Genomic DNA, 25,606 nt, shown 5'->3' with positions numbered 1-25,606 from the left:
TTGTCCCCCTGTCATTTTGTTCCTCCCAGAAGATAAGGCTCCACCAGAAGTGTCTGGCAGCAGCTTTCTCATCTCTCTCCATTGAATAAACATGCACATGTATGTAATATGAGGGAGAGCTGTCTGCTGCATGGTCATTAGTCGGACAGCTATTGAATGTGTATGGTCTAGAGCAGGCATACCCAACCTGCCGCCCTCCAGATGTTGCAAACCTACAACTCTCAGCATGCCTGGACAGCCTACAGCTATCGGCTTACAGCAGGGCATGGTGGGAGTTGTAGTTTTACAACAGCTTGAGGGTCACAGGTTGAGCATCCCTAGTCTAGAGTATTCAAAGTATTAAATTCTGTACCCAAAATAATGGCAGATACTATGTCAATGTTTAAGAAAGGGCGAGATGATTATCTAATAGCAAGGAACAAGGGGTTATCTGACTGCTGAAATGCCCCCCCCATATACCAGAGCCCGTCACACACAATGTACTTACCTTGTTGCTTCTGAAGCCCGCGCGGGCGCCTCTGCATCTCCCTGCATCTCCCTGTCGTGTGGATGGCAGACAGGGACGAGCCTCCCTAGCGTCACCCGCAACGCTAGGGAGGCTCGTCCCCATCACCGCCTGCTATTGGCTCAGTCCCACCACCCCCGATTCCGAATGTTTTCATCCGCGCACGGGGAGAAGCGGGCATTTCAGGATACTTCGGATAACCCCCTTTAAGGGTACTTTCACACTTACGGCAGAGGATTCCGGCAGGCAGTTCCGTCGCCGGAACTGCCCGCCGGATCCGTCAAAACGCATGTAATCTGATGGCATTTTTCAGACGCATCAGGATCCTGATCCGTATGACAAATGCATTGAAATGCCGGATCCGTCTTTCTGGTGTGATCCGGATCCGGAATTCCGGCAAGTGTTCCACAATTTTAGACGGAGATAAAACCGGAGCATGCTGCGGTATTATCTCTGTCCTGAAAAGTCAATAAGACTGAACTGAAGACATCCTGATGCATCCTGAACAGATTGCTCTCCATTCAGAATGCATTGGGATAAAACTGATCCGTTCTTTTCCGGTATTAAGCCCCTAGGACGGAACTCTATGCCGGAAAAGAATAACGCAAGTGTGAAGTGAAAGTACCCTTAGGATTAGAATTAATCTAAAAATTAATATCGTGTAATTGATCTGAGAAAGGTTGAACTTGATGGAGTATAAAAGTATGTATCGAATGTAACTGAACCATAGGAAATCAAATAAACAAAGCTATTTGTCCACATACAGTGCACCAGATGCAGCAACCAGTTTAGGAAAATGTCCATGTGTCAGTGATAAAGCAATAATTTAGCTCCCTGCAGAAATCAGAGAGGACATAGTTACCGTAAATACTCGAGTATAAGACGAGTTTTTTGGCACATATTTTTGTGCTCAAAAAGCCCCCTCGTCTTATACTCGAGTCTAGGTCTGTATTATGGCAACTTACATTGCCATAATACAGACCATGACATGTTGGGGGCCGGAGAAGCTGTTACTTACCTTTACAGCTGCTCCGGTCAGCTCCCAGCACATCCGCGTGGCACCTCTGTTAAGCTCCCTGTGTAAATCTCGCGAGACACGCGGGCCGCGAGATTTACACTGGGAGCAGACCGCGACATTTACACCGGCAGTAAGTACCGGCCCCTGCACGGTGTAAATGTCGGGGGGGAACAAAAAAATAAATAAACAACCTGATAAATATAAAAAAAATTTAAATAAATAAATGCCCAGTTGATGGGAGTCTCATCCTCTGCAGCCTCTGTGGGTGGTCCAATGACTGTTGATATCACCGCTCTTCTTTTCTCCTGCACGCCGGCCGTAACGCAGCGCATGCAGTAACACTGCGTGTATAGTATGAGCCCCAACACAGGCTGCTCTATGCAAACATAGTTGGCATTCTTTTTCAAAGTCTTTTTTTTTATCCTGTTAGGAAATTTACCAGTAGCTGCTGCATTTCCCACCCTAGTCTTATACTCGAGTCAATAATTTTTCCCATTTTTTGGGGGGTAAAATTAGAGGCCTCGGCTTATATTCGGGTCGGCTTATACTCGAGTATATACTGTAAGCAAAGTGCAAAAATTCAGGTTTACTCACAAACGAGTTAGCATGTAATAATAGATTAAAAATCAACATGGAGTCAAAAAACATCAGACACTCGGGGACCTTTATGTCAGAGCCTTCCATCAGGAGTATGTCCGGATTGAAGATTCCTACTTATACTGCTATATACAGTGCATTCCTAAAAGTCTTCAGACTCGTTCACTTTTTCAAATATTGTTATGTTGCCGCCTTGAAAAAAAAAATTGCTTTCCGCAATCCCCCTTAATAAAAAATTTAAACAGAGTTTGAGAAATATTTGCAAATTTATTAAAAAGGAAAAGCTAAAATTTTGCATGGACATAAGTATGCAGACCCATTGCTATGATACCTGAAATTTAGCGCTGAGGCCTCTTGTTTCTCTAGATCTGAGATGTTTCTACACCTTGATTGGAGTCCACCTATGGTAAATTCGGTTGATTGGACATGATTTAGAAAAACGCACCCTTGTGTATATAAGATCACACAGCAGAGCAAAATCCAACCCATGAGGAAGGAAGAATTGCCTGTAGAGCCCAGAGACAGGATTATGTGGAGGCACAGTTCTAGAGAAGGGTACAAACAATTCTGCTGCACTGAAAAACAAAATGGCCTCCATAATTCTTAAAAGGAAAAAGTTTGGAACAACCAGGACTCTTCCTAGAGCTGGCCGCTCACCAAACCAAGTAACGTGTGCAGTCAAGCATCCAATGAGTGGAAGAGCATGCACAGCCATATGTACCAGCTAATCAATGTCCCCAAGTGCACTAAAACTGCTACTCCCAAGGTGGAATAGGAGCGCATTCAGACTTGAAGGTGCCACTCCTTTAAGCATATGCTGTACTACAGACTGAGCAAAAATCACTGAAAAAGATAAAAAAAAAAACATCCTGCATGATGTGATAATTCATGGCAGAGTGGCTGGAAATAAGCCTCTCCTCAGTAATAGGTAAATGAGGAACCTAAAGAATTCTCAGACTGTGAGAAACAAGATCCTCTGGTCTGATGAAACCAAGATTGAGCTTTTTAGCCTCGGTTCTAGGCATCATCTCTGGAGGAAACCAGGCACTGCTCATCACCTCCAATACCATCACTACAGGGAAGCATCCATCAGCATCATGTCGTGGCTGTGTTTTTCAGCAGTTGGGACAAGGAGACCAAGAGGGGCCTGGATGTATTTCCAGAGTGTAATAATATTACAGGCTATAGCTACTAGAGAGGGGTCGTTGATCCAGGGAGTTATCTGATTACTTGATTGGAGTCGGGAAGGAATTTTTTATTCCCCTAAAGTGGGAAAAATTGGCTTCTACCTCACAGGTTTTTTTTTTTTGCCTTCCTCTGGATCAACTTGCAGGATGACAGGCCGAACTGGATGGACAAATGTCTTTTTTCGGCCTTAAGTACTATGTTACTATGTTACAGTTAAGATTGAGGAAAAGCTGAAAGTACCGCTAAATCCTGATCCAAAATGGTCTCAGACTGGACTGAAGGTTCACCTTCCAACAAGACTGACCCTAAGCACTAAGCCAAGACAGCACAGGTGAATGGCTTAGCGACAACTCTGTGAATGTCCTTGAGTGGGCCAGACAGATCCTTGCCTTGAACCCAATCGGACATCTCTGGAGAGAACTGAAAATGGCTGTCCAACGACGGATCCTACCATCCCAGCCCGACAGAGCTTGTTAGGATCTACAGAGAAGAATGAAAATCAAGAAAATCCCCAAATCCAGGTGTGAAAACTTTGTCATCGTACCCAAGAAGACTGGAGGCGTCAACTAAGTCCTGAGTAAAGGGTCGGAAATATTTTAGTTTTTCATTTTCAATAAACTAGCAAAGATCGGTTTTCACATTTTCGTTATTAAGTGCAGATTGATGGGGAAAATTTTAACCCTTTTTTATTTTAACACAAGGCCGCAACATAAAAAAATTGTCCATAGGGCCCCAATGTAAAAAAAACAAACATCCATGTACACCATGTAGTCAATGTTTGGTTATTTTTTTATTTTATTTTATTAGATGCCTAGGTATGGAATAGTGTAAGGCAAGCATGTCAAACTCAAAGGCTAACATGGGCCAAAAAAAATAAATTTTAGTTTATGTGGTCCGCATCAAAAAAAAAAAAAAATTTTTTTTTTACAATATAATGCAGACGGATCCGTTCTGAACGGATCCACCGTCTGCATTATATGAGCGGATCCGTCTCAGACGGATCCGCTCTGAACGCAAGTGTGAAAGTAGCCTTAGGGGCGAGAACCTGGGATCTTTCATCCCTTGTCCTATTCAGCTCTATCAGGGTGAATAGGACTTCACACTGTCCCTGCTGCTCTGTGCCTGGTGCACACAGCATCAGGGATTTTACCATGGCAACCAGGGCTTCTATAGCGTCCTGGCTGCCATGGTAACTGATCGGAGCCCCAGGCTTACACAGCTGGGGCTCCGATCAGAAGCTGCCACTGCACCACCAATGAGGGGGAGGGGAGAGGTCCCTGTGGCCACTGCCACCAATGATTTTAATACTGGGGGGGTTGAGAGGGGCTGGCGCACTGTGCCACCAATGATTTTAATGGGATGGGGGGTTGAGGGGGGGGGGGGGGCACACTGCACCACCAATGATAAATTACCCCTTTATACAGGAGGCTGGTACTGGCAGATCAGCAGTTAACCCCTCAGGTGCGGCACCTAAGGGGTTATCTGCCTCTGATCGCAGCTCCCTGTCAGCGGCAGGGTGCCGGCAATGCGATTCTGCTGCCGGCACCCGCCTCCTGTATTGTGTTAAAGACTGACTTTCACTATCAGGCCACACAGAGCGGCGCCCAGCGATGTCTCAGCACTCACCATTAGTCCTGGGCGCCGCTCCGTTCGCCCGCAGTGCCCCATTACTGTCTCCTCTCCTGCTCCACATGCTGCTGATTACTATCAGAGCGATGGGGAGGAGACATCAGCTTCACTAGTGGGCGTTCCTTCTCCCTGGCTGTAGCGCTGTCCAATCGCAGCGCAGGGAGAAGGAACGCCCACTAGTGAAGCTGATGTCTCCTCCCATCGCTCCGATAGTAATGAGCAGCATGTGGAGCAGGAGAGGAGACAGTAATGGGGCACTGCGGGCGAACGGAGCGGCGCCCAGGACTAATGGTGAGTGCTGAGACATCGCTGGGCGCCGCTCTGTGTGGGAAATGGGAATAGTCCTATCATTGGTGGCTCAGTGCGCCCGCCCCTCCTCCGCCCCTCTCTCCTCATTGGTGGCGCAGTGCGCCCGCCCCTCCTCCGCCCCTCTCTTCTCATTGGTGTCGCAGTGCGCCCGCCCCTCCTCCGCCCCTCTCTTCTCATTGGTGGGAGCGGCAGCAGCACAGGGGGGAGGGAGGAGGACAGCTTCCTTCTCCCTGTGCTGCTGAGAGAACATGAGTTCGCCGATAGCAGCGCGCTCATGTTCAGAGATACTAGACTGCCGGGCCGCAAAGATATTCATTGCGGGCCGCATGCGGCCCGCGGGCCGCATGTTTGACACCCATGGTGTAAGGTATGGCAATTCCTGGATCACTCTTTTAGCATGTGTTCAATCAGTGGGCTTTGTGGATTTTCTTCAGGCAGATAGGACAGACATAGGGGGAGAATTATTTTTCTCAGGCATAGAAAAGTGTCTTGCAACTAAAATTTGGTACTTTTTAGTTTTTCTGTCACACTTTTCCAAAAAGTGAGTGGGGCATTAGCAGGAGGAGGCGCGGGGCATAGCTCTTCAAGTGTAGGTTATAGGTTCACAGAATTTTAAAAAAATGTATATTATATCTCATGGAAATATATCAAAATGTTTTTGAAAACTCAGTGACACTTTAAGACCTCGATACACAATGCCGGGCTTATTAAATCTCACCCTTTGTGTCCAGATGTTACAGTATGTAAAGCCTTATTATTGCTTCTGTACGAGGTATTATATATATCATCGGTCACAGCATACTCTATATAATAGTATATGCCTCCATATTACAGTGCTTTACATTGCTCGTTGCTCCTGATGTTAGTGCTCTTGGCTTCTGCCGGAGGTGGTTTCTTCTTGGCGTCACTTGAAATTAGCAGCTTCTTTTCACATTCTTGCTCTCAGTACAGGAATATCCGTGAGGGGCACAGCTTTTGGCATGCGGTGTATGTAAGTGCACAATCTGAGATAATTGTGTGATTATTCACTTATGTCACACTGCTCGTTCTTCACATCAAAGTCACACTGCATTACTGTGGTTGTGTTCTCATCCTGCTCACCAGATCACACAAGTCGTGACCCTTGAAGGTTCCTGTGGTGACCACCAGCTGACCACATGTGCAGCATCCTGTCCTAAATATCCTTCTTGGTAAACTCTATACGTTACAGATAGAGACTGAACGCATTAACAGCTTAGTAAATGCTGCTCTGCCTTCTAGGTTCCGCGTCTGGTCAGGTCTCTGCGGGTCATCACGTCTTCAGCTGCTGGTACATGAAGTGTTGATCAGGGTCTGGTGTGTGGCGAGTGTGGGTTTGTCTTCATGAACTGAAGCCATCAATAGCTTATTGTTGCTCATGCACACAATCGCATCTGTATTTTGCGAATCTGCGGTTTGCAGACTGCAAAAAGGACATGGTCAAGTGCGTGAGGCCTAAAGAGAATCTGTCACCAGGAAATTCACTGATAAACCAGACACAATGCCTTGTAGGACTACCTCAGTTTAGTGATACCTTTCACTTGGATCCGTTGCTTCATGATCCATAGGTAAATGAGCAGCTAAGTGCACTAAGGGTGGGCCCAAGCCACTCCGTTCACCCTTGCTCCACCTTCCTCTTCCAGCCCCTGCCTCTCTTTCTTGATTGACCTGGCCAGGCAAGATGACTATGCAGGAACCTGGCCTTGTCAATCAAGAAGGTGAAGGAGGAGCTGGCAGGAGGTGCAAGGTTCCATAAAATGTCTTGGGCCCACTCGCAGTGCTTGTTTGCATGTGCATTACAAGTATTTTTTCTCCAGAATGAAGCAATGGGTCACTTAGGCTACATTCACTTTATGCAGGAATTTTTGTGCCGTCGAAAACCTGCATTTGTGCCGGAAGTTAGCCAGATCACCATCAGATCTCATTATAGTTAATGGTGACCGGCGGTGCGCGGCCATGTCCTGCTATGCCGGATACGGTTAAACTGGTACTCTGTTCCTCTGCTGGAAAGTACTGCAATTTATGACGCATATTTGAATGTATCCTAAATGAAAGGTACCATAACATTAAGCTGAACTAGTCCTGAAAGCCAGTATTTGATAGCCCCTGCATGAGGCACAAGCACCTACAGCGGTTGCGCTCCTGGAGTGAAAATTACTTCTGCCCCTGACTTGGAGTAGTTTTTACTCCGCCGTTACGCCTGTTTCGGGTTGTAAGGCTAGAGCTACACGGCCACATATAGGCTACAACTACGCTACATTCATGTCGCACGACATATTTTATAATGGTAGTCTAGGGTGTCGCACTGTGACTGCGAGACGACAGTCACACAAAAATTCTATCTTGGATGGGTTTTTTGAGACTGTCGTGTCGCAGCATGTCGTATGTCGCGGTGCGACACCATAGACTACCATTATAAAATATGTCACGCGACATTACTGCGACAAATGTCGTCGTGTAGCCCTAGCATAAATGTTATAAGTTTGCCTCCGCGACACTCTCACCACTCCCGAGGGGCAAGGACGGCTAAAAAAACGCCTGTGCAACAAAACTTTGCAGCAGATGCATTTAAAAAGCTGTAAAACTAAGTCTTGCAACTTTATGTACGCCCAGAGATGGCAGTGAATTTCCTGCTGACTTCTTCTCAAGAAAGTAAAAAAAAAGTGGTAGATCCCAGGAAGGGCCTGGGCCAAAGCTAAAAATACATCCCAAATTGGAAGGTGTGCCTAATAATAAAAGCATAGCAGCTAATAATAGGCTGATGTGGTTACACATAGCACATCACCAGGGCCATGCTTCTCATTAGGCAGGGCAGTGCCTGCTGTCAGCAGATGATGAAAGGCAGCTCAACCTACGCAAACCATTCCCGATTTTCTCTCATTATTACTAGGTTTAGTTATTTGCAGGATAATATTTCCTCTCTAATAGACACAGGTGATGTACCGGATCCAGCCATTTGTATGCTGTGCATAATGATAATCGGTCAGGAAGAGATCAGATATAAAACAGTTTTTTTTTATTAAAAATGAGTTCTCCGGGACTGAACTATTGATGGTCTGTCCTTGATGGTCAATATCACATTGGCAAGGGCCCGACTCCCGACACGCCAACCGGTTAGCTGTTTGCAGGAGCTTTGGCGTTAGTAAAAATGATTGTTGTTGGCAGTGTGATGTATAAATGATGTAACATTGCCTAGTTCACGGCTCTGGAAAAAACTATTACTAGCTAACAATGGCATCTCTCACCCAGTTTCATCCCTGCCAGCAGCAATGGGGCACAGAAATGTCCATCAGATTCCCTGCAACGATTATGTCACTGAATTTTCCCCCAAAAAATTATATTTCATGGAAATATATCAAAAGTTTTTGAAAACTTAGTGCCACTTTAAGACCAATGCTGGTCTTACTACATCCCACCCTTTGTGTCCAGATGTTACAGTATGTAAAGCCTAATTATAAGGTATTATATATATCATAGGTCGCAGCATACTGTATATAATAGTATATGCCTCCATAGTACAGTGCTTTACATTCTCGCTGCTCCTGATGTTGGTGCTCTTGGCTTCTCCCGGAGGTGGTTTCTTCTAGTTTTCTTCATGGCATCGCTTGAAGTTAGCAACTTCTTTTCACATTCTTGTTCTCCGTACAGGAATCTCTTTGAGGTTCACAGCTTTTGGCATGCGGTGTATGTAAGTGCACAATCTGTGATAATTGTGTGATTGTGGCAATTATCTGAGTATACCACGGCAGAACCTGCCACTGTTGTTCACTTTAGATGCCGCTGAACCGCTCAATGCCAGTCACTGGGTCATTTCACCTGGTTTTCGGGTGCCCTGCACTAAATTGTATCTGCTTCACCAAGACGCAGATACAGTTGAGCACCTGGCAGTGCAGGTGGGACGAGGAAACTATTGGTTTTCTGCTCCGCCATTCTGGCACTTTTTCTGTGACGTAGATGGAGCGATGCCTGCAACGTTCCACAGGAACAGACCCAGCCAGAAGAGACCAGTTCTGCATTGCTGCATCGTGGGACCGGGAACAGGTGAGTATTATAATTAGTGATGAGCGGCAGGGGCAATATTCAAATTTGCGATATTTCGCGAATATTTGGGCGAATAGTCGTAATATATTCGAGAATTCGCGATTATTTTCTTGATTGCTAAAATCGGCATTGTAATATGCGCTTATTGCGAGCACAATACAGGCGTGGGTCACTGTTGCTAAATTTTTCAAGCTGCTAGAAGTTTCCTGAGACTGGAGAAAATGCACAGTACAGTAATCCCTATCACACTACCTAACACCCTGCACTGGAACCTATCACCTACACTATATCACTATCTAACTTACACTGACTATCTCCCACTAACTATCTGTATTATATATATGAGCTAACTAACTAACTATCTATCTAATATAATGACACAGCAATGACACTGCTGTCTCTCTCAGAACTACAGAAAATGGCTGCTGGGGAGGTTCTTATTGGTTGCTAGGGATGTTGCTAAGCTCAGACAAAGACATTGCTGCCTTCTCATTGGCCCACAAGCAAGAAGCAGGGAGGGATCATGGGTTCAGATGAAAACAAATCTAGAATATTCACAAATATGAATATATAGCACTATATTCTAAATCTTCGCGAATTCTCGAAGTGGCGATATTCGCTATTAAAATTCGCAATTCGAGTATTTGCGCCCAACAGTATTTATAATAGTGTGTGTCCACTGTATTCACGAGGCACTACACACAAGTGGCACAGAGAAGAGGCACTATATAAAAAGGGGGCACAATCAGAGGGTCTATATATAAAGGGGGCACAGAGAGGAGGTACTGTATATAAAGGAGACAGACAAGCGGCATTATATAAAGAGATAAAGAGATAGTCACAAAGCATAAGGCACTATATATGAGTTTTACAGAGTGTGGCACTATCTATAGGGAGCACAGATTGTGTGGCATTACCATTAAGGGCACTGTGTGTGGCACTTTGTTTTACAGGGGCTACGTATGCTACAAGATTGTATTCAGGGGCACAGTCTATGCGGCTATTATATTTATGGCCATGTGTGTGGCACTAAGGAGTGTTTGTGTTAGAATATAGGGTGCAATGTGTAGGTAAAGGAAGATGCCATCTTCTCTGCAAAATCTACCGAAACAAATCGTGGCTGGGAGAAGTCATTATGGTGGTCTGAACCAGATGGAGAAGAACTCTGCATTCTTGTGTCATCTGTACACTGCCTCATAGCCTTCAAGCTTAGTGGTCTGTGTGTCAGATCATTACATAGCCAGCATCTTGAGGAGAGCTTGGGTGGCCCCCTGGCCACCGGAAAATTTCTTTTTGGGTCTATGGCCAGTCCGCCTCTGTCCAGAGGCAACAAAGCTCCTTTACTGTAGGAACTGTAAATCTGTGGAATAGTCTACCTCAGTGCGTGCTACAGTGGAAAAGGTTTAGAACGATGAATTCTTAAAATTAGATAACATTAATGCTTATGAAAATGTGTAGAAGTTTGATTCTCGCTCTCCTTTCCTAAAATTCCCATTCCCATTAATCCCTTTGGTGAACTTGATGGACTTGTATCTTTTTTAATCCGTACTAACTACATAGCTATGTAATATGTATGTAATCTGTAAGTGATTACAGCAGTAAAAATGTCTGGAGGGCTGACAGGTCCTCTTTAAAGTGACAACATGAGTTAAAAGTTTGATTATGCCATTATGGCACTTAAAGGAGGTGTTCAGCACTTAAGTATTTATGACCTGTCCTTAGGATAAGCCATCATTAACCGATCAGTGGTGGTCTAACTCTGGGCACTCCCACCAATTAGCTGTTTGCTGAAGCTCTGTTACCAGAACTACACACCTCCATCCAAGGTGTAGTGGGTATGCCTGGCTACTGCAGTGCCTGTTCACTTGGGAGCTAGCCGATCTGACCCTGTCCACAGTGATTGGACAGCGTTGGAGGGAAGAAGATGACTCCCCCTTGAGTAGAGACTCTGGGTAGCCTCTCCCTTGAGATATCAGTGGCTGCCAGAATTATTGGAGTCTGGAGCTCGAAAACAGAGGAGGGGAAAACTTTGGGCTAGTATGAAAGAAAAAGGGCAAAACTGTGGAAATTCTGTCAAGTCCTTGGCTTATATTCATTAACAAGGTCACCTTTAAAGGGGTTTTCTGACTTATTTAGGCCTCATGCACACGACCATTTTTCGGGTCCGCATCCGAGCCTCATTTTTTGCGGCTCGGGTGCGGACCCATTCACTTCAATGGGGCCGCAAAAGATGCGGACAGCACTCAGTGTGCTGTTCGCATCCGTTGCTCCGTTCCGTGGCCCCGCCCAAAAAATATAACATGTCCTATTCTTGTCCGTTTTCGGACAAAAATAGGCATTTCTACAATGGACCGTCTGTTCCGTTCTGCAAATTGCGGAAGGCACACGGGCGGCTTCCGTGTTTTCCAGATCCGCAGTTTGCGGACCGCAAAGAACAGAACGGTCGTGTGCATGAGGCCTAACTGAGAACTTCAGTGATCCTAACCGGTGCTCCATAAAAACACACTTGTACACCATCCTGCCATGCCTGCACCATTGCCCAGTTCATTCCGATTTCTGCAGACATCCCATCATGCTACAGATGTCGCACGGGGCCCAGGTACCTCTGTGTACCTCCCTGGGGACAGCACAGTGCTCTGAATACTGCAGGCCGGCCTGTACAATGTCATTGACCAGTATATGACTTCGAGACGATCACATTACCACTGTGGACACTTCTCGTTACCGCCCTAATATTTGTACATCTTCAGGATGACGTGGCTAGACTGGTTCTCCCTGGTTCGAATGGCTATAAAATGTTTAGTGGATTCATAAATGGGATTTATATGTCTTGTAGTTCATCCATTTGCGCTCACTTGACTTTGCTTCACCTGCTGGTTTGTATCTTGATGGGGCCCAGACAAATTAGACAAAACAATGCAGGAGATTTAACATAATTTTATGTGATGGTGAAAATGACCCAGATTTCCAAAAATGACAGTAACAGAAGAGCAATATATTTGCTGCATTACGTTAAACATGTACTTTATTTACCGTATAGGTGGCATTAATACACAGGTTTTCCCAACGCCTCTCATAGCAGCTTATCCCCTATGGTAACTGAAGACAACCATACATATAGGAGAAAAATAGTCCAAGCCCCCCAAATATGGTGGGACCACCTGACTTTCTAATGTGTATGGACTTGGAGGCATTCCAACTAGGGATGAGAAAACCTGAATTTTACAAGTTTTTGGTTCGGAGTTCGGGCACTGAAGGAATTCCGTTATGGATTCCGTTATAACGGAATGTAGCAGAATTCGTATTTTCCGTCCTGCATAACGGAAACCGTCCGGATCCGTTATGCTTGGCCATAAACTTCTATTATGACTGAATGCAAAATGAAATGCCTGTTAAAGGCTTCCGTTTTGCATTCCATCACAAATTTAGTTATGTTCCGTTAATCCGTAACGGAATTCCTTCAGTGCCCGAACCTGAAAAGGTCGGGTTCGCTCATCCCTAATCCTTAATCCCGACTCTCCCCAATGGATGAACTCAGGGGAAGAAAGGATCTGGCAAATAGAATTTTATAATGCCAGATCCATTATTTTCCAGGAAATTAAGCTGCCACCAGAGGTGTCTGGCAGCTACTCTTCATTGAAAACAGATGTACGTTCAGCCCGGCCGAGCATGCTTGAGTATGGGGAAGAATAGCAGTTCGGCCACCAGCTAAGGAGTACAGGCAGTCAATAGATCGATGGGAAAAGTCTGGAAGTCTCCAAACAGTATTAGACCATAAGCCCTCTTTCCCATGGGCGTGTGCGCCTGTGGTCGTGATGCGGCCCGCAAAATGCAATGCACGAGCACAGTCCGTGGGGCAGCCGCATAGGACATGTTCTATCTTTTTGCGGAACAGAAGTACGGGACGAAACCCCACGGAAGCACTCCGTAGTGCTTCCGTAGGGTCCCGTTCCCTGCTTCCATTCCGCATCTCTGGATTTGCGGACCCATTGAAGTGAATAGGTCCGCATCCGTGATGTGGAATGCCCACGGAACGGCACCCGTGTATTGTGGATCCGCCAATGCGGTCCGCAATACGGCAACGGAGCGCACACGCCCGTGGGAAAGAAGCCTTAAACAGAACTGGTGCTGGTGGGTTCGGCCAATTTTTCTGTAATATATATGGGCACCATCAGATCAGTTTATCTCTTAGAGACCTTGTCACCTTTTCAGATCTGATAACAAACGAAAAAGAACACCACGTAATCTGAAAAGTATGTGTATAAAGTAAACCTAGAAAATGAAAACGCTGAGTGAAAATATAGAAAATGGTACAATTACTGGTGCATCCAACATATACATAAGTGTTGAGCATTACTCTGCGGCATCTGTGATCCTCTGCCTCGTCTTGAGGCGATAGTGCGGCTGACGGACAGCTCTGGCAGCAGCTTGTCATCCTGAGATCAAAAGGATTGGGCAGTTGAAATACAAAGTGCCCGATACTTATCTACTCCGACAGCATCTGTCAGGGCAGAGTCGGATTAGATATAGATCTAATGCATATGACCAGCTTGAGATAACTGTTGTCTAAACCTGTCAGGACGAGCTGACCAGTCTTAGGTGTAGGGGGCAACCTGTCTAGAAATAGCTGGTTATCTCTTAGGGGATTAAAAGGGGTTTTCTGAGATTTTAATATTGATGATCTATCCTCTAGATAGGTCATCAGTATCTGATCGGTGAGAGTCTGACACCCGTGACCCCTGCTGATCAGTAGTATGAGAAGGCACCGGCACCCGTGTGAGATCAGCCTTCTCCATGGTCACCAAGCACAGCACTGTACATTGTAGAGCGGGTGTGCTGGGTATCGCGCTCACCCCCTTTCACTTTTATGGGGCTGAGCTGCGCCTAGGCTACATGACCAAAGAATGTGTCGTCACTGGCCTAGGAAAACTAGCGAGAAGGCTGCTTCAATAGTGTGAGGGTTGCTGCCATCTCGAACAGCTGATCAGCGGGGGTCCCCGGTGTCGGACCCCCACCAATCCTGTGGATAGGTCATCAGTATTAAAATGTTGCAAAACCCCTTTAAAGGATCAGGAATGTAATCATCTAATAGGTTGAACCTTATTCCCCAACCCACCCCCTACATCTGCTGTCATTGGTAAGTATACTGGCCAGTATAAACATTTAGATAGTCGTCCGATTCCACTGAAATCAGTAAGTTCTGCTGGGTTTTCGTCTCATGTATACAGGCACCTTTTAGGTTATTTATGGGTCAGGGTTTATTTTGCAGATGCAGGGATCATGATGTAGAGAGTTATTAGAGGGCCGTATATAGTGTACACAGTCTTTTGGCATGTTTTAGATTTCTAAATTGGGTTTCAGCTTCCGTTTAGATAATTCCAAGCTGTGTGTCTTGTCATTTAGATATCTGACAACCCACTCATTTCATGGAAGAACTACCATCACTATTGTGGGGATTGGATCCGGTGTTTCTAGCGTTTGCCAAGTTGTTCATTAAAGACATTTTGGAGCTAAAAGAGTCTCAGCAAGTACCCGGTGAGTGAGGACAAATGTCTAGTGTATTACAAAATGTTCCTTCCTTCTTTGGCTTTCTCCTTCATTTTCTTGCCAGTCAGTTTTGAGACTGACACAAATTTTGGTTTTCACACAGTGTTCTGCTTCAGTGCTTTTAGATCTTTATGTCAGCTGTTACTATGGTATACTGAAGTACAATTACAAGCATTTCATAAGTTTTTTATTTTTTACTTTTTTTGACAAATCCATCAAGTTTATGCAAAGATTCATTATTTCCAGTGTTGACCCTTCGTTTTCAAGTCTTCTGCAATTCGTCCTGCCACGCTGGATATTAGCTTCTGGGCCAAATCCTGACTGATGGCAACACATGCTTGCCTAATCAGTGCTTGGAGTTTATCACACTTTCCCTATTTTTGGTTTGTCCACCTGCTTGTTTGAGGATTGACCACAAGTTCTCAATGAGATTGAGATCTGGGAAGCTTCCTGGCCTCCATCTGTCCATGAAGTTTTTCTTAGTTTTCCATTCTTAATCAATCCCTGGACGGTTGGTGACCAGATCCCGAAGCTGAATTCTCTTTAGGAGATGGACCTGGCACTTGCTGGCCTTTCCTGGGCTCCTTGAAGCCATCTCTACAGCAATTGTACCTTTCTCTTTGAAGTTCTTGATGGTCCGTTAAATGGTTGATTTAGGTGCAATCTTACAAGCAGCAAATTCCTTGCCTGTGAAGCCCTTTTGATGCAGAGCAATGAGGACTGAATGTGTTTCCTTGGAGGTAACCATGGTTAACAGAAGAAGACATTGGGGAAGATTTATCATAACTGGTGAACAGGAAAACTGTTTCAGTTGCCCATAGCAACCAATCAGATTTATCCTTCCAAAGTAACTGTGAAAAATAAAAGGACTCTGATTGGTGGCAATGGGATACTAAGCCTGTTTTCCTTTGCACCAGTTTTGATAAATCTCCCCCAATGACTTTCCCATTACCCCTTTAAAACAACCAGTCTGCTCTTCTAATTCAGTCAGCTTGACAGAGTGATATCAGCTGCCTTGTTAACACTTTCTCCTGAGCCAACAAAAAGATCACTGAATTGACTTTAACAGGTCATTTTTTGCCAGGGCTGAAATGCAGTGGAAATAGTTTTTTTTGTGATTCGGTTTTCATGACAAGGAATGGCTTTGCAATTAATTGCAATTCATTTGATCACCCTTCAAGCCAGTATTAATGCAAATTGCCACCATAAAAACTGAAGTAGCAAAACTTTGTGAATACCTGTAAGTCTCAAAACTTTTGGACAGTAGTTTACCCAAGTGGCAGCTGTTTAATCACATTCTATATGAGCAGAGGACAGGCCTATATCCTCTTTGTTATGAAACACTAAAGGTTCATTGGAGATGTCATTACAGATACTAAAAGTTATATGGGGCCTCGTATACCTGCAGCGCTTTGTTGCCTACAGCAATATATCACAGTGCAGCTTTTATTGTCCTGTATGTAATGTACTGCTGTCAGTAACCTACAGGCTGTATGTTCTTGTCAAGATCATACAGCCTGCAGTAAGAATCAGTCACAATAGCATTAGTGTCAGTAGATGGCCAATGGAAGAGAACAAAGCCAGGTGCTCCAAGGGGCTAGGCTAGTCCCTCGCTGCTCCGAGCACCTCATTTGTATAGTAATATAAGTTGGAATTTCTCTGTAGCGAAACATCTGAGAGGGGACATTGAACTCAATATTTTTAACCCTGTGAGACAGTATGCCTGGTGTAATAGGGTTGATCGTGGCGACAGGTGATCCTGTCCGTGTGCAGTCAATTACACATACGGAGAGAAATCTATGTGTCTAAATCAGGCCATACAGGAGCCACATGGTCCATAGGAACCTGTAGAGGGGAGTGGTTCATTGACTTCTACCAGAGTATTTTGGCGTGTTCTTTGACCTGTGCAGAGGTCATTGTACAGGGAGGGGGCAGATAAGCTTAGGCAATTAATCTTAATAGTTGATTTGGGAGACACGAAGGTCACAGTCACACCATGCTTATTTTTTTACATTTGGGACACAGGCTGTTCCTGCCTTTTTCTTCAGCTCCTCGCCATCAGTATAATCTTGTCTCTGGTCATTCAAGTCTACAATTTTCTGTATTTGTATTATCACAGGAATCTTCTTCTACAAGGGACATCCCATCAAACAAGTGGATATATTAGGAACTGTCGTCTGCGTCAGAGAGAAGGAGGCTTTCTACAGCTATGGAGGTAGGTGTCATTCTCAGAAATTCTTCACTGCACGCTTACCTAACTTTACTGTGTATTCTTCTCCGGATGGATAGATAAACACATAAAAAATAAATGTTCCTGTTTGCTCGGCGGTTACATTTTATTACTGCGCTGTATGCAAATAGTCCTTCCCTGTGGTAAACCTTACGACATGTCATTAACCTTTATTCCTGTACAGATGTTTTCTTGTATTACCCATGTAATCCCAAAATTATCGATTTAATGTATTGTAACCCAATGTCTTGAGAGCTGATTCCGTTTTGCAATGATTGGATGACCATAAGTCACGGCTCGTCGCAACCAGCCAAAATCGCCACAAAAGCTAGGAGTGTGAATTCTCCACCTGTACTTGCTTTGCAGCCAAAAGCGACATCAGAATACACAGAAATGTGAAGTAAATTGCATGCATTTTTTGCATTGTGGCTCTCAGACACACGACACCCACCCGCACCTTAGGGTGCTTTCACAGGTCTTGATGCAGTTTTTAATGCAGCTTTTGAAGGTAAAAGTATGTAGGAAAGATTTTTCTTCTTCTAGTTTTGACTTCAAAAATTGCAATAAAATGGCCTTGGGATAAAATCGTGTGGCAACCATAATGGAGATATGCATATAGTACACCCATAGTAAGTGAGGCAGGAGGCACACAGTCAGTGAATAGCCTGGAAGTGCCAGCTTCCTGTGTCTAACTCGATGGACTGCATTTCTGTTATCGTTAGAAATGGTGACATGAGAAGAACATGGGAACATTTCACTTGCTCATTTGCCTAATTACCCAAGTAATGCACCCTTTCTGCCTTTACATTGTATTTGCTACCCTCCTGCTTGTGGCCATGTGCCAAGCTGCCCCACCCGTCCCCTTCCTCCTCCACTGTCTGACGCCAACTAATGGATCAGTTTCCTGCTCTTTCCTTATGCAAAATCTCTGCAGTCCAAGTAGATTGATAAGAAGGCAGTGTATACAGTATATACTCATTGACAAAAAATATACCACACCTGGATAGAAATGTCTGATTATTGTAAAACTCAGCATGTGATTATGTCTCATGTGTAAATGAGTACAGATGTGGTCCGATTAGACACTGGGTTTTGCCACAAGAGGACGTAAAAGTGCTTTGGCACTGCCCTATAAAAGGCCTATCAGTGGCTACTTTGGGGTAGTGTACCTCTTGGTGAGAGATCAGTGACTGCTAGATATGCAATACGAATTGCCCGTAATCTAGGCTGTTCTGACCTTACTGGAGGTGTTGGGAGCAGTGGTTACGCGAGGGCACGCACACACAGCGAACCGGCTCTGGACGGCCCAGACCAGTAGAAAGGATTGTTTGATCCACTGACAAGCACGAGCAGCTCCCACCGTTTCATTGTCCATCATGCAGACATAGATGGCACCTTCATTACTAGAGATGGCCTTGCGGTTCGCCCCCGGCGGTCATTTCGCAGCGAACTTTGCTCATTCGTGATTCGCCAAACATGCGAACATATGGCGATATTCGCACGCGCCATATTTTTTTGCATAGCGCCGAACTTTAACCCATGACACATCCATCAGCTGGGAGAGGACAGCCAATTGAGAAATTTCAGCACATGGACACACCCCCACCCTATAAAAGAACCCGATCTGGAGTGTAGGGAGAGGTTGCTGTGTGGAGCAGGGACAGACTGTTAGGGACAACAAACGCTAGCTAAGAGGGCCACAAAAGTCCTTTTAAGGACTGGTATAGGTGTGCTATCGATAAGTGGGACTTACTGAGGGGTGCGATATACTTACAATATACTTTCTAATATAGAAAGTTTACTGTAGTGCAATTGTATTGTGCAGCAGTTGTGTGCGGTTCTGCTGAGAAACCGCAGCTAGATAGAGAGATAAACGCTATTGGAATAACTAATTGCAACTGGTGTGATATACCAGTTACCCCCCCAAAAAACTGATTGAGGCAGGGGTGTGTGATATACCTATAATATAATTTCTATATAGTGCATTTGTATTGTGCAGCATTTGTGTGCGGTTCTGCTGAGATACCGCAGCTATACAGAGGGACAAACGCTATTGGAACAAATAATTTCAACTGGTGTGATATACCAGTTGCCCCCCCAAAAAACTGATTAAGGGGTTTGATATACCTGCTTCCAGCAAATAATCGTTAAGCGGTTCTATATACAGTCATGTGAAAAAATTAGGACACCCTTTGAAAGCATGTGGTTTTTTGTAACATTTTTAATAAAAGGTTATTTCATCTCCGTTTCAACAATACAGAGAGATTAAAGTAATCCGACTAAACAAAGAAAACTGAAGAAAAGTCTTTTCAAGATCTTCTGTAAATGTCATTCTACAAAAATGCCTATTCTAACTGAGGAAAAAGATAGGACACCCTTGCCCCTAATAGCGAGTGTTACCTCCTTTGGCTGAAATAACTGCAGTGAGACGGTTCTTGTAGCCATCTACCAGTCTTCGACATCGGTCTGAGGAAATTTTACCCCACTCCTCAATGCAGAACTTTTTCAGCTGTGAGATGTTTGAGGGGTTTCTTGCACGTACAGCCCTTTTCAAGTCACCCCACAGCATCTCAATGGGATTCAAATCTGGACTTTGACTTGGCCATTCCAGGACTCTCCATTTCTTCTTTTTCAGCCAATCTTTGGTTGATTTACTAGTATGTTTTGGGTCATTGTCATGTTGCATGGTCCAGTTCCGCTTCAGCTTTAATTTTCTAACTGATGGTCTCACATGTTCTTCAAGCACCTTCTGATACACAGTAGAATTCATCGTGGATTCTATGATGGTGAGCTGACCAGGTCCTGCTGCAGCAAAGCAGCCCCAAACCATGACACTTCCACCTCCATGCTTCACAGTTGGTATGAGGTTCTTTTCTTGGAATGCTGTGTTTGGTTTACGCCAAACATGTCCTCTGCTGTTGTGTCCAAATAATTCAATTTTGGACTCATCTGTCCAAAGAACATTATTCCAGAAGTCCTGGTCTTTGTCAACTTTATCTCTGGCAAATGTCAGTCTGGCCTCGATGTTTCTCTTGGAAAGCAAAGGTTTCCTCCTTGCACACCTCCCATGCAAGTTAAACTTGTACAGTCTCTTTCTGATTGTAGAGGCATGTACTTCTACATCAACAGTAGCCAGAGCCTGCTGTAGTTCTCGAGATGACACTTTAGGGTTTTTGGAGACCTCTTTTAGCATCTTGCGGTCTGCTCTTGGGGTGAACTTGCTGGGGCGACCAGTCCTGGGCATGTTGGCAGTTGTTTTGAAAGCCCTCCACTTGTAGACTATCTTCCGGACAGTGGAATGGCTGATTTCAAAATCTTTTGAGATCTTTTTAAATCCCTTCCCAGACTCATAGGCTGCTACAATCTTTTTTCTGAAGTCCTCTGACAGCTCTTTTGCTCTCACCATGGTGCTCACTCTCACTTCAACAGTCAGGAGCACACCAAACTAAATGTCTGAGGTTTAAATAGGGCAAGCCTCATTCAACATGCAGAGTAACGATCTACTAATTATGTGCACCTGGTGTGATATACCTGTGTGAGATCTGAGCCAATTTAAGAGGGAATACATGTGAGGGTGTCCTATCTTTTTCCTCAGTTAGAATAGGCATTTTTGTAGAATGACATTTACAGAAGATCTGGAAAAGACTTTTCTTCAGTTTTCTTTGTTTAGTTGGATTACTTTAATCTCTCTGTATTGTTGAAACGGAGATGAAATAACCTTTTATTAAAAATGTTACAAAAAACCACATGCTTTCAAAGGGTGTCCTAATTTTTTCACATGACTGTACCTGTTTCCACAAATACTGCTCTTCTATAGGGACTTTGTCACAGGGTCATTTTGAAAATGACAGGCAGAGGAAGAGGCAGGCCATTCCGCTGGGGTGCTAGGGGTAGGGCAGGTGCACCAGGCCGGAGCCTAAGTGGGAAGTTGGAGAAGGTGCGTGGGATTACGTCAAAGGAAGTACCAGAGTTGGTTGAGTGGCTCACTCAGCCTTCCGCTTCTGCACCCTCCTCATCCTCTGTATCTGCACCCTCCTCACTCTCAGCTGTGTGCACCCCCAAAGACACCACCCCCACCACCATAGTCCCTCCACTCGAGTCAGAGGAATTATTTTCCCATCCATTCCCAGACCTACCAATGTGCAGTCATTCTTGGCATCGGGAGGAAGAGGAGGTAGCAACGGCCGCCACCCAGCAGTCAGACGACAGTACCCAGATCAGCCCAAGGAGGGTGGTCCCTGCTGTTGCTGCCTACTCCGAGATCTCTAATGTCAGTGGTGGTGAAGGTGACGATGATGACGTGTCGATGGACGTCACGTGGGTGCCCACAAGAGAGGAAGAGGAGGGGAGTTCAGAGGGAGAGACGGAGAAGCAGATAGAGAGGAGAGAGAAGCAGACTGCAAATGCAAGCCATCCACCATGCACAGTCACATCTTGTGCTCCCAGGACGCTAGCACATGGCTCAGCAAGGTGTTGGCTTTTTTTAACTTGTCATCTGATAATAATAGTGTTGTCATCTGCAGCCTGTGCTGTCAACGCATAAGTCGCGGTAAGCCCAACACTCACATAGGGCCGACCGCCTTAAGAAGGCACCTGGCCTCCCATCACGAGCCTAGTGGGAGCAACACCATCCGAACCCACAAAGCCACACTCCTGGTGCTCCACGTCCTGCCTCTTCTCCTTCTCCTCTCTCCTCTCATTTGTCCTCCACTCCACCTTCCACCGTGCCATCGTCACGTTCATATTGCACAAGGCAGGCTTCCGTGGCCAAATGTTCAAGCGTAAAAAAATTATAACGACAGATAATCCTCTTGCCCAACGGCTAACCGCTGGCTTGTCAGAACTGCTAGCCCACCAACTACTGCCATATAAATTCGTGGACTTGGAGGCTTTTAGAAAATTTGTAGCCATAGGAACACTTCAATGGAAGGTCCCCGGAAAGAAATATTTCTCCCAGAAGGGCACACAGAGCTATATGGCCGCGTTCAGCGGCAAGTGAATTTATCTCTGGCACACAGTGTCGGTGCCAAGATACATCTGACCACAGACACATGGTCTAGCAAACTACCGGCAGGGAAGGTACATAACTTTTACTGCCCACTGGGTGAACATTCTGACGGCCGCCAAGCATGTAACCCGTGGCACCGTGTGGATTTGGTGTTACCGTCCTCTTCTTCTTCTCCTCCTACTTTATCTTCCGTCTCCTCCTCGGCTGACTCCTCCTTTTCCACTGCTTCCGCCTCTTCCGCTGCACCCCCCAGCTTCCTAGAACCTTTTCGATGTGCAACATTGCCATGCTGTGCTGCGGCTGTTGTGCCTGGAAGCCAAGAGCCAGACCGGTCCTGCACGGCTTTCAGCTCTGTGGTCACAGGCCGATCAGTGGCTAACCCCTCTCAATTTGACAGTTGGTAAAGTGGTGTGCAACAACGGTGCCAATCTGCTGAGCGCACTGGAACAGGCCAAAATGACACAAGTCCTGAACTTAGTTGTGCAGCGATTCGTTGCCAGATACCCCGGAGTCCAGGACGTCTTGCAGCAGGCCAGGAAAATCTCTGGCCATTTAAGAAGATCTTACACGGTTCAGCGGCTACACCACTTGCCCATCAGATGTCTGATTTGTGACTGCCCGATGCGCTAGGTACTCCACCTTGTATATGCTTGATAGGCTTCTCCAGCAGAAACGTGCCGTTAACGACTACCTGTACGAACTCTGCGGCAGGACAGGTTCTGGGGAGCTTGTTTTTTTTAAACCGCGCCAGTGGCTGCTTATGCGCGGTGCATGCAGACTCCTGCGGCCATTTGATGAGATCACCAAACTGGTCAGTCGCAGCCAGGGCGTCTTCTGTGACATCATACCTTACACCTTCTTTCTGGAGCGTGCATTGCGTTGTGACATTGATCAAGCCGAATGAATTCCCAGGGGGGCTACTCAATCTGAGACAAGTCAGCAGGAGTCTGAAGAGGAGTCAGAGGAGGATGGTGCCTGGGGGGAGGAGGAAGAGCAAGAAGAGCAGGCTTTAAACTTTCCTGGGATTCCTGGTGTTGTCCGTGGATGGGGGAAGGAAACCGAGGACGACATTCTCCTGGCTGATGAGCAGGAGCCAGGCCGCTCCACCGCTTCCAGTTTAGTGCAAATGGGGGCTTTCATGCTCCAGTGTTTGACGAGTGACCCCCGTATAAAAAACATAAAGGGCAAGGACCAGTACTGGGTGGCAACATACTTAGACCCCACTACAAACAGAAAATGGCGGACATGTTACCAGCATCACAGAGGGCTGGCAGAATGCAGCATTTCCAGGCCTTGCTGCGAGAGATGCTGCATTCTGCTGTTGCGGGCGATGGCAGAGGAATTTCCACCCACAGAGAAACTGTTGCGAGTACCAATCCTACCACGCCTGCAAGAAGAGGGCGGTTTGAAGATGTGTTGGTCCCTTCAGATATGAGATCATTCTTGCAGCCAACCCATCGACAGCCGCCCTCCGGATCCAGCCTCAGAGAACGCCTAGACCGACAGGAGTCCGACTACATCGGGTTAACGGCTGATGTGGACGCTCTGAGAAGCGAGGAACCCCTGGACTACTGGCTGTGCAGGCTTGACCTGTCGCCAGAGCTGGCACAATTTGCCATGGGACTCTTGGCTTGCCCCTATTTGTACTGGCCTGCAGTCAAATAGTTATCCAGTGACCGTCTAATATACCTCCAGCCACATAATCACTTGATGTTTTCTGTCAGATGAATGCCTCCTTTTTGGGGCCCGTACTCCCATGGCCTAAAATAAAAAAATTCTAGGCTTTAAGATGCATAAAAAGGGCCCCTGATTAAAATACATATTTTTTGGGGGGAATTTTTGCCATTGATCCCCCTCTGGTATGTCACTGTCCATGTTGTGGGACTATTTGTGCACTTCTAGTAAGTATTTGGTGGCTGCAAATATGACCTGAAGGTTTTTCAGGTTTGCCTGCCATTAAAGTGAATGGGGCCCATTGCGAACTTGCGGTTCATGAACATTTGATCGCGATCGCGAATCGTCCCTGCCAATGTTCGTCCATCACTATTCATTACACACCCCTGTCTTTGTCTAACCTATTTCCAGAAGGAAATTTGGAGTCATGGTGCCCATTACATGTCCTGTCATTGACAGCCAGCCACCATTGTCTTCGTTTCCAGTGGTGTTGTGAACAAGAAAGCTGGACTGCTACAGACTGGAACCGTATTGCCATTATCGATGAACCCAGGTTCAGGTTAGGACCCAACAATGGTCTTGTTCGAGTATGGAGGCCTTGTGGTGAGCACTTCAATCCTGTCTTTGCTGTGGAGCCACACACTGCCCCAACTGCTGATGTGATGATCTAACAAGCCATCACATATGACAGTCGGTCACCCCTAGTAGGGGTACTAACAGCTCATAGATACGTGCAGGACATCCTGCCACAACATGTGTTGTCTCTCATGGCAGGGCTTCCAACTGGCATTTTTCAAGAGGATAATGCTCACTCACACACAACAAGGGTATTCCAGGAATGTTTCCGTCAGATTACAACACTTCCTTGACTGTCCGTTTGCCAAATTTATTGCTAATCAGGCATTTATGGGACCGGCTGGGACACCAGCTTCAGCAAGCCTACAAGTGCATAGGATCCACAGGCCCAGCTGCATCATCTGTGGGCAAATGTACCACAGGATACCATAAGGATCTCATCTTGTATCTTTATCTTGTGTTGTAATTTTTTTTTTATGTGCTTGAACACAGTGTTATCATGCTTTCTGGATTGTAGCTTGCACAGTTATGTTATGTTTTTATGTGTTTCCTCGTCTTTTCCCTTCTCCTATAGTGGATGACAGCACCGGAGTTATCAATTGTACATGCTGGAAATCCTCTGGGCCAAAATGTCTATCTTCTTCAGGTGAGACATCATGTGTACTTTAAATAAGGAGAACCTGTTACACTATATGTACCCCCTCTCCCTTCTCAGTCCCAGTGTAGCATGATGGTTTCTTTTAAATCCACACATTACAATCTACTTTCCAGGAGGAAAGGGATGCAAATGAGCTCTTAACAAGCTCTGCCTCTAATTCCACTAGATGTAAGGCAGCTGTCCTATAAGTCAATGTTCAGCTCTTAAAATAAGCCTTGAGACATGACTTGGATATTAAATAAGCCAGCACCTCATCTGCAGACAGCTTTTTTTCGGGTGATTTCCCCTCATCAGTGCAGAGCAGAGAGGTTTCACCCTGACCCGGACACAGGCCTCCTACCCAGTTAAGCAAGTACTCCATTTTTCTGCCCTGATGAGAGGCAATCGCCCAGAAACAGCTGTCTGCAGATGAGGTGCTGGCTTATTTAATATCCAAGTCATGTCTCAAGGCTTATTTTAAGAGCTGAACATTGACTTATAGGACCGCTGCCTTACATCGGGTGGCATTAGAGGCAGAGCTTGTTAAGAGCTCATCTGCATCCCTTCCCTCCCAGAATTCCAGAGGAGCATGTATGGACTACAAGTCTCCTCACGCTGATTAAGGTGTT

The 25,606-nt window shown here is 45.6% G+C and overlaps 1 protein-coding gene across 1 annotated transcript in view; it reads left to right on the top strand.

The window, feature by feature from the left end:
- The window catches only part of STN1 (STN1 subunit of CST complex), a 55,571-nt gene that overhangs the window by 13,367 nt on the left and 16,598 nt on the right, over positions 1–25,606 (top strand). Inside the window, exons 2-4 of the mRNA XM_044297458.1 lie at positions 14,709–14,840; positions 16,972–17,067; positions 24,915–24,986. Coding sequence (XP_044153393.1) covers positions 14,732–14,840; positions 16,972–17,067; positions 24,915–24,986 — 277 coding nt within the window. The 5' untranslated portion in view covers positions 14,709–14,731. The remainder of the gene's footprint in view (positions 1–14,708; positions 14,841–16,971; positions 17,068–24,914; positions 24,987–25,606) is intronic.

The sequence above is a fragment of the Bufo gargarizans genome, chromosome 6 (assembly GCF_014858855.1).
Source record: "Bufo gargarizans isolate SCDJY-AF-19 chromosome 6, ASM1485885v1, whole genome shotgun sequence".
Taxonomy (NCBI): domain Eukaryota; kingdom Metazoa; phylum Chordata; class Amphibia; order Anura; family Bufonidae; genus Bufo; species Bufo gargarizans.
Note: the sequence above shows the minus strand (reverse complement) of the source record. Positions and strands in the feature narration are given on the sequence as shown.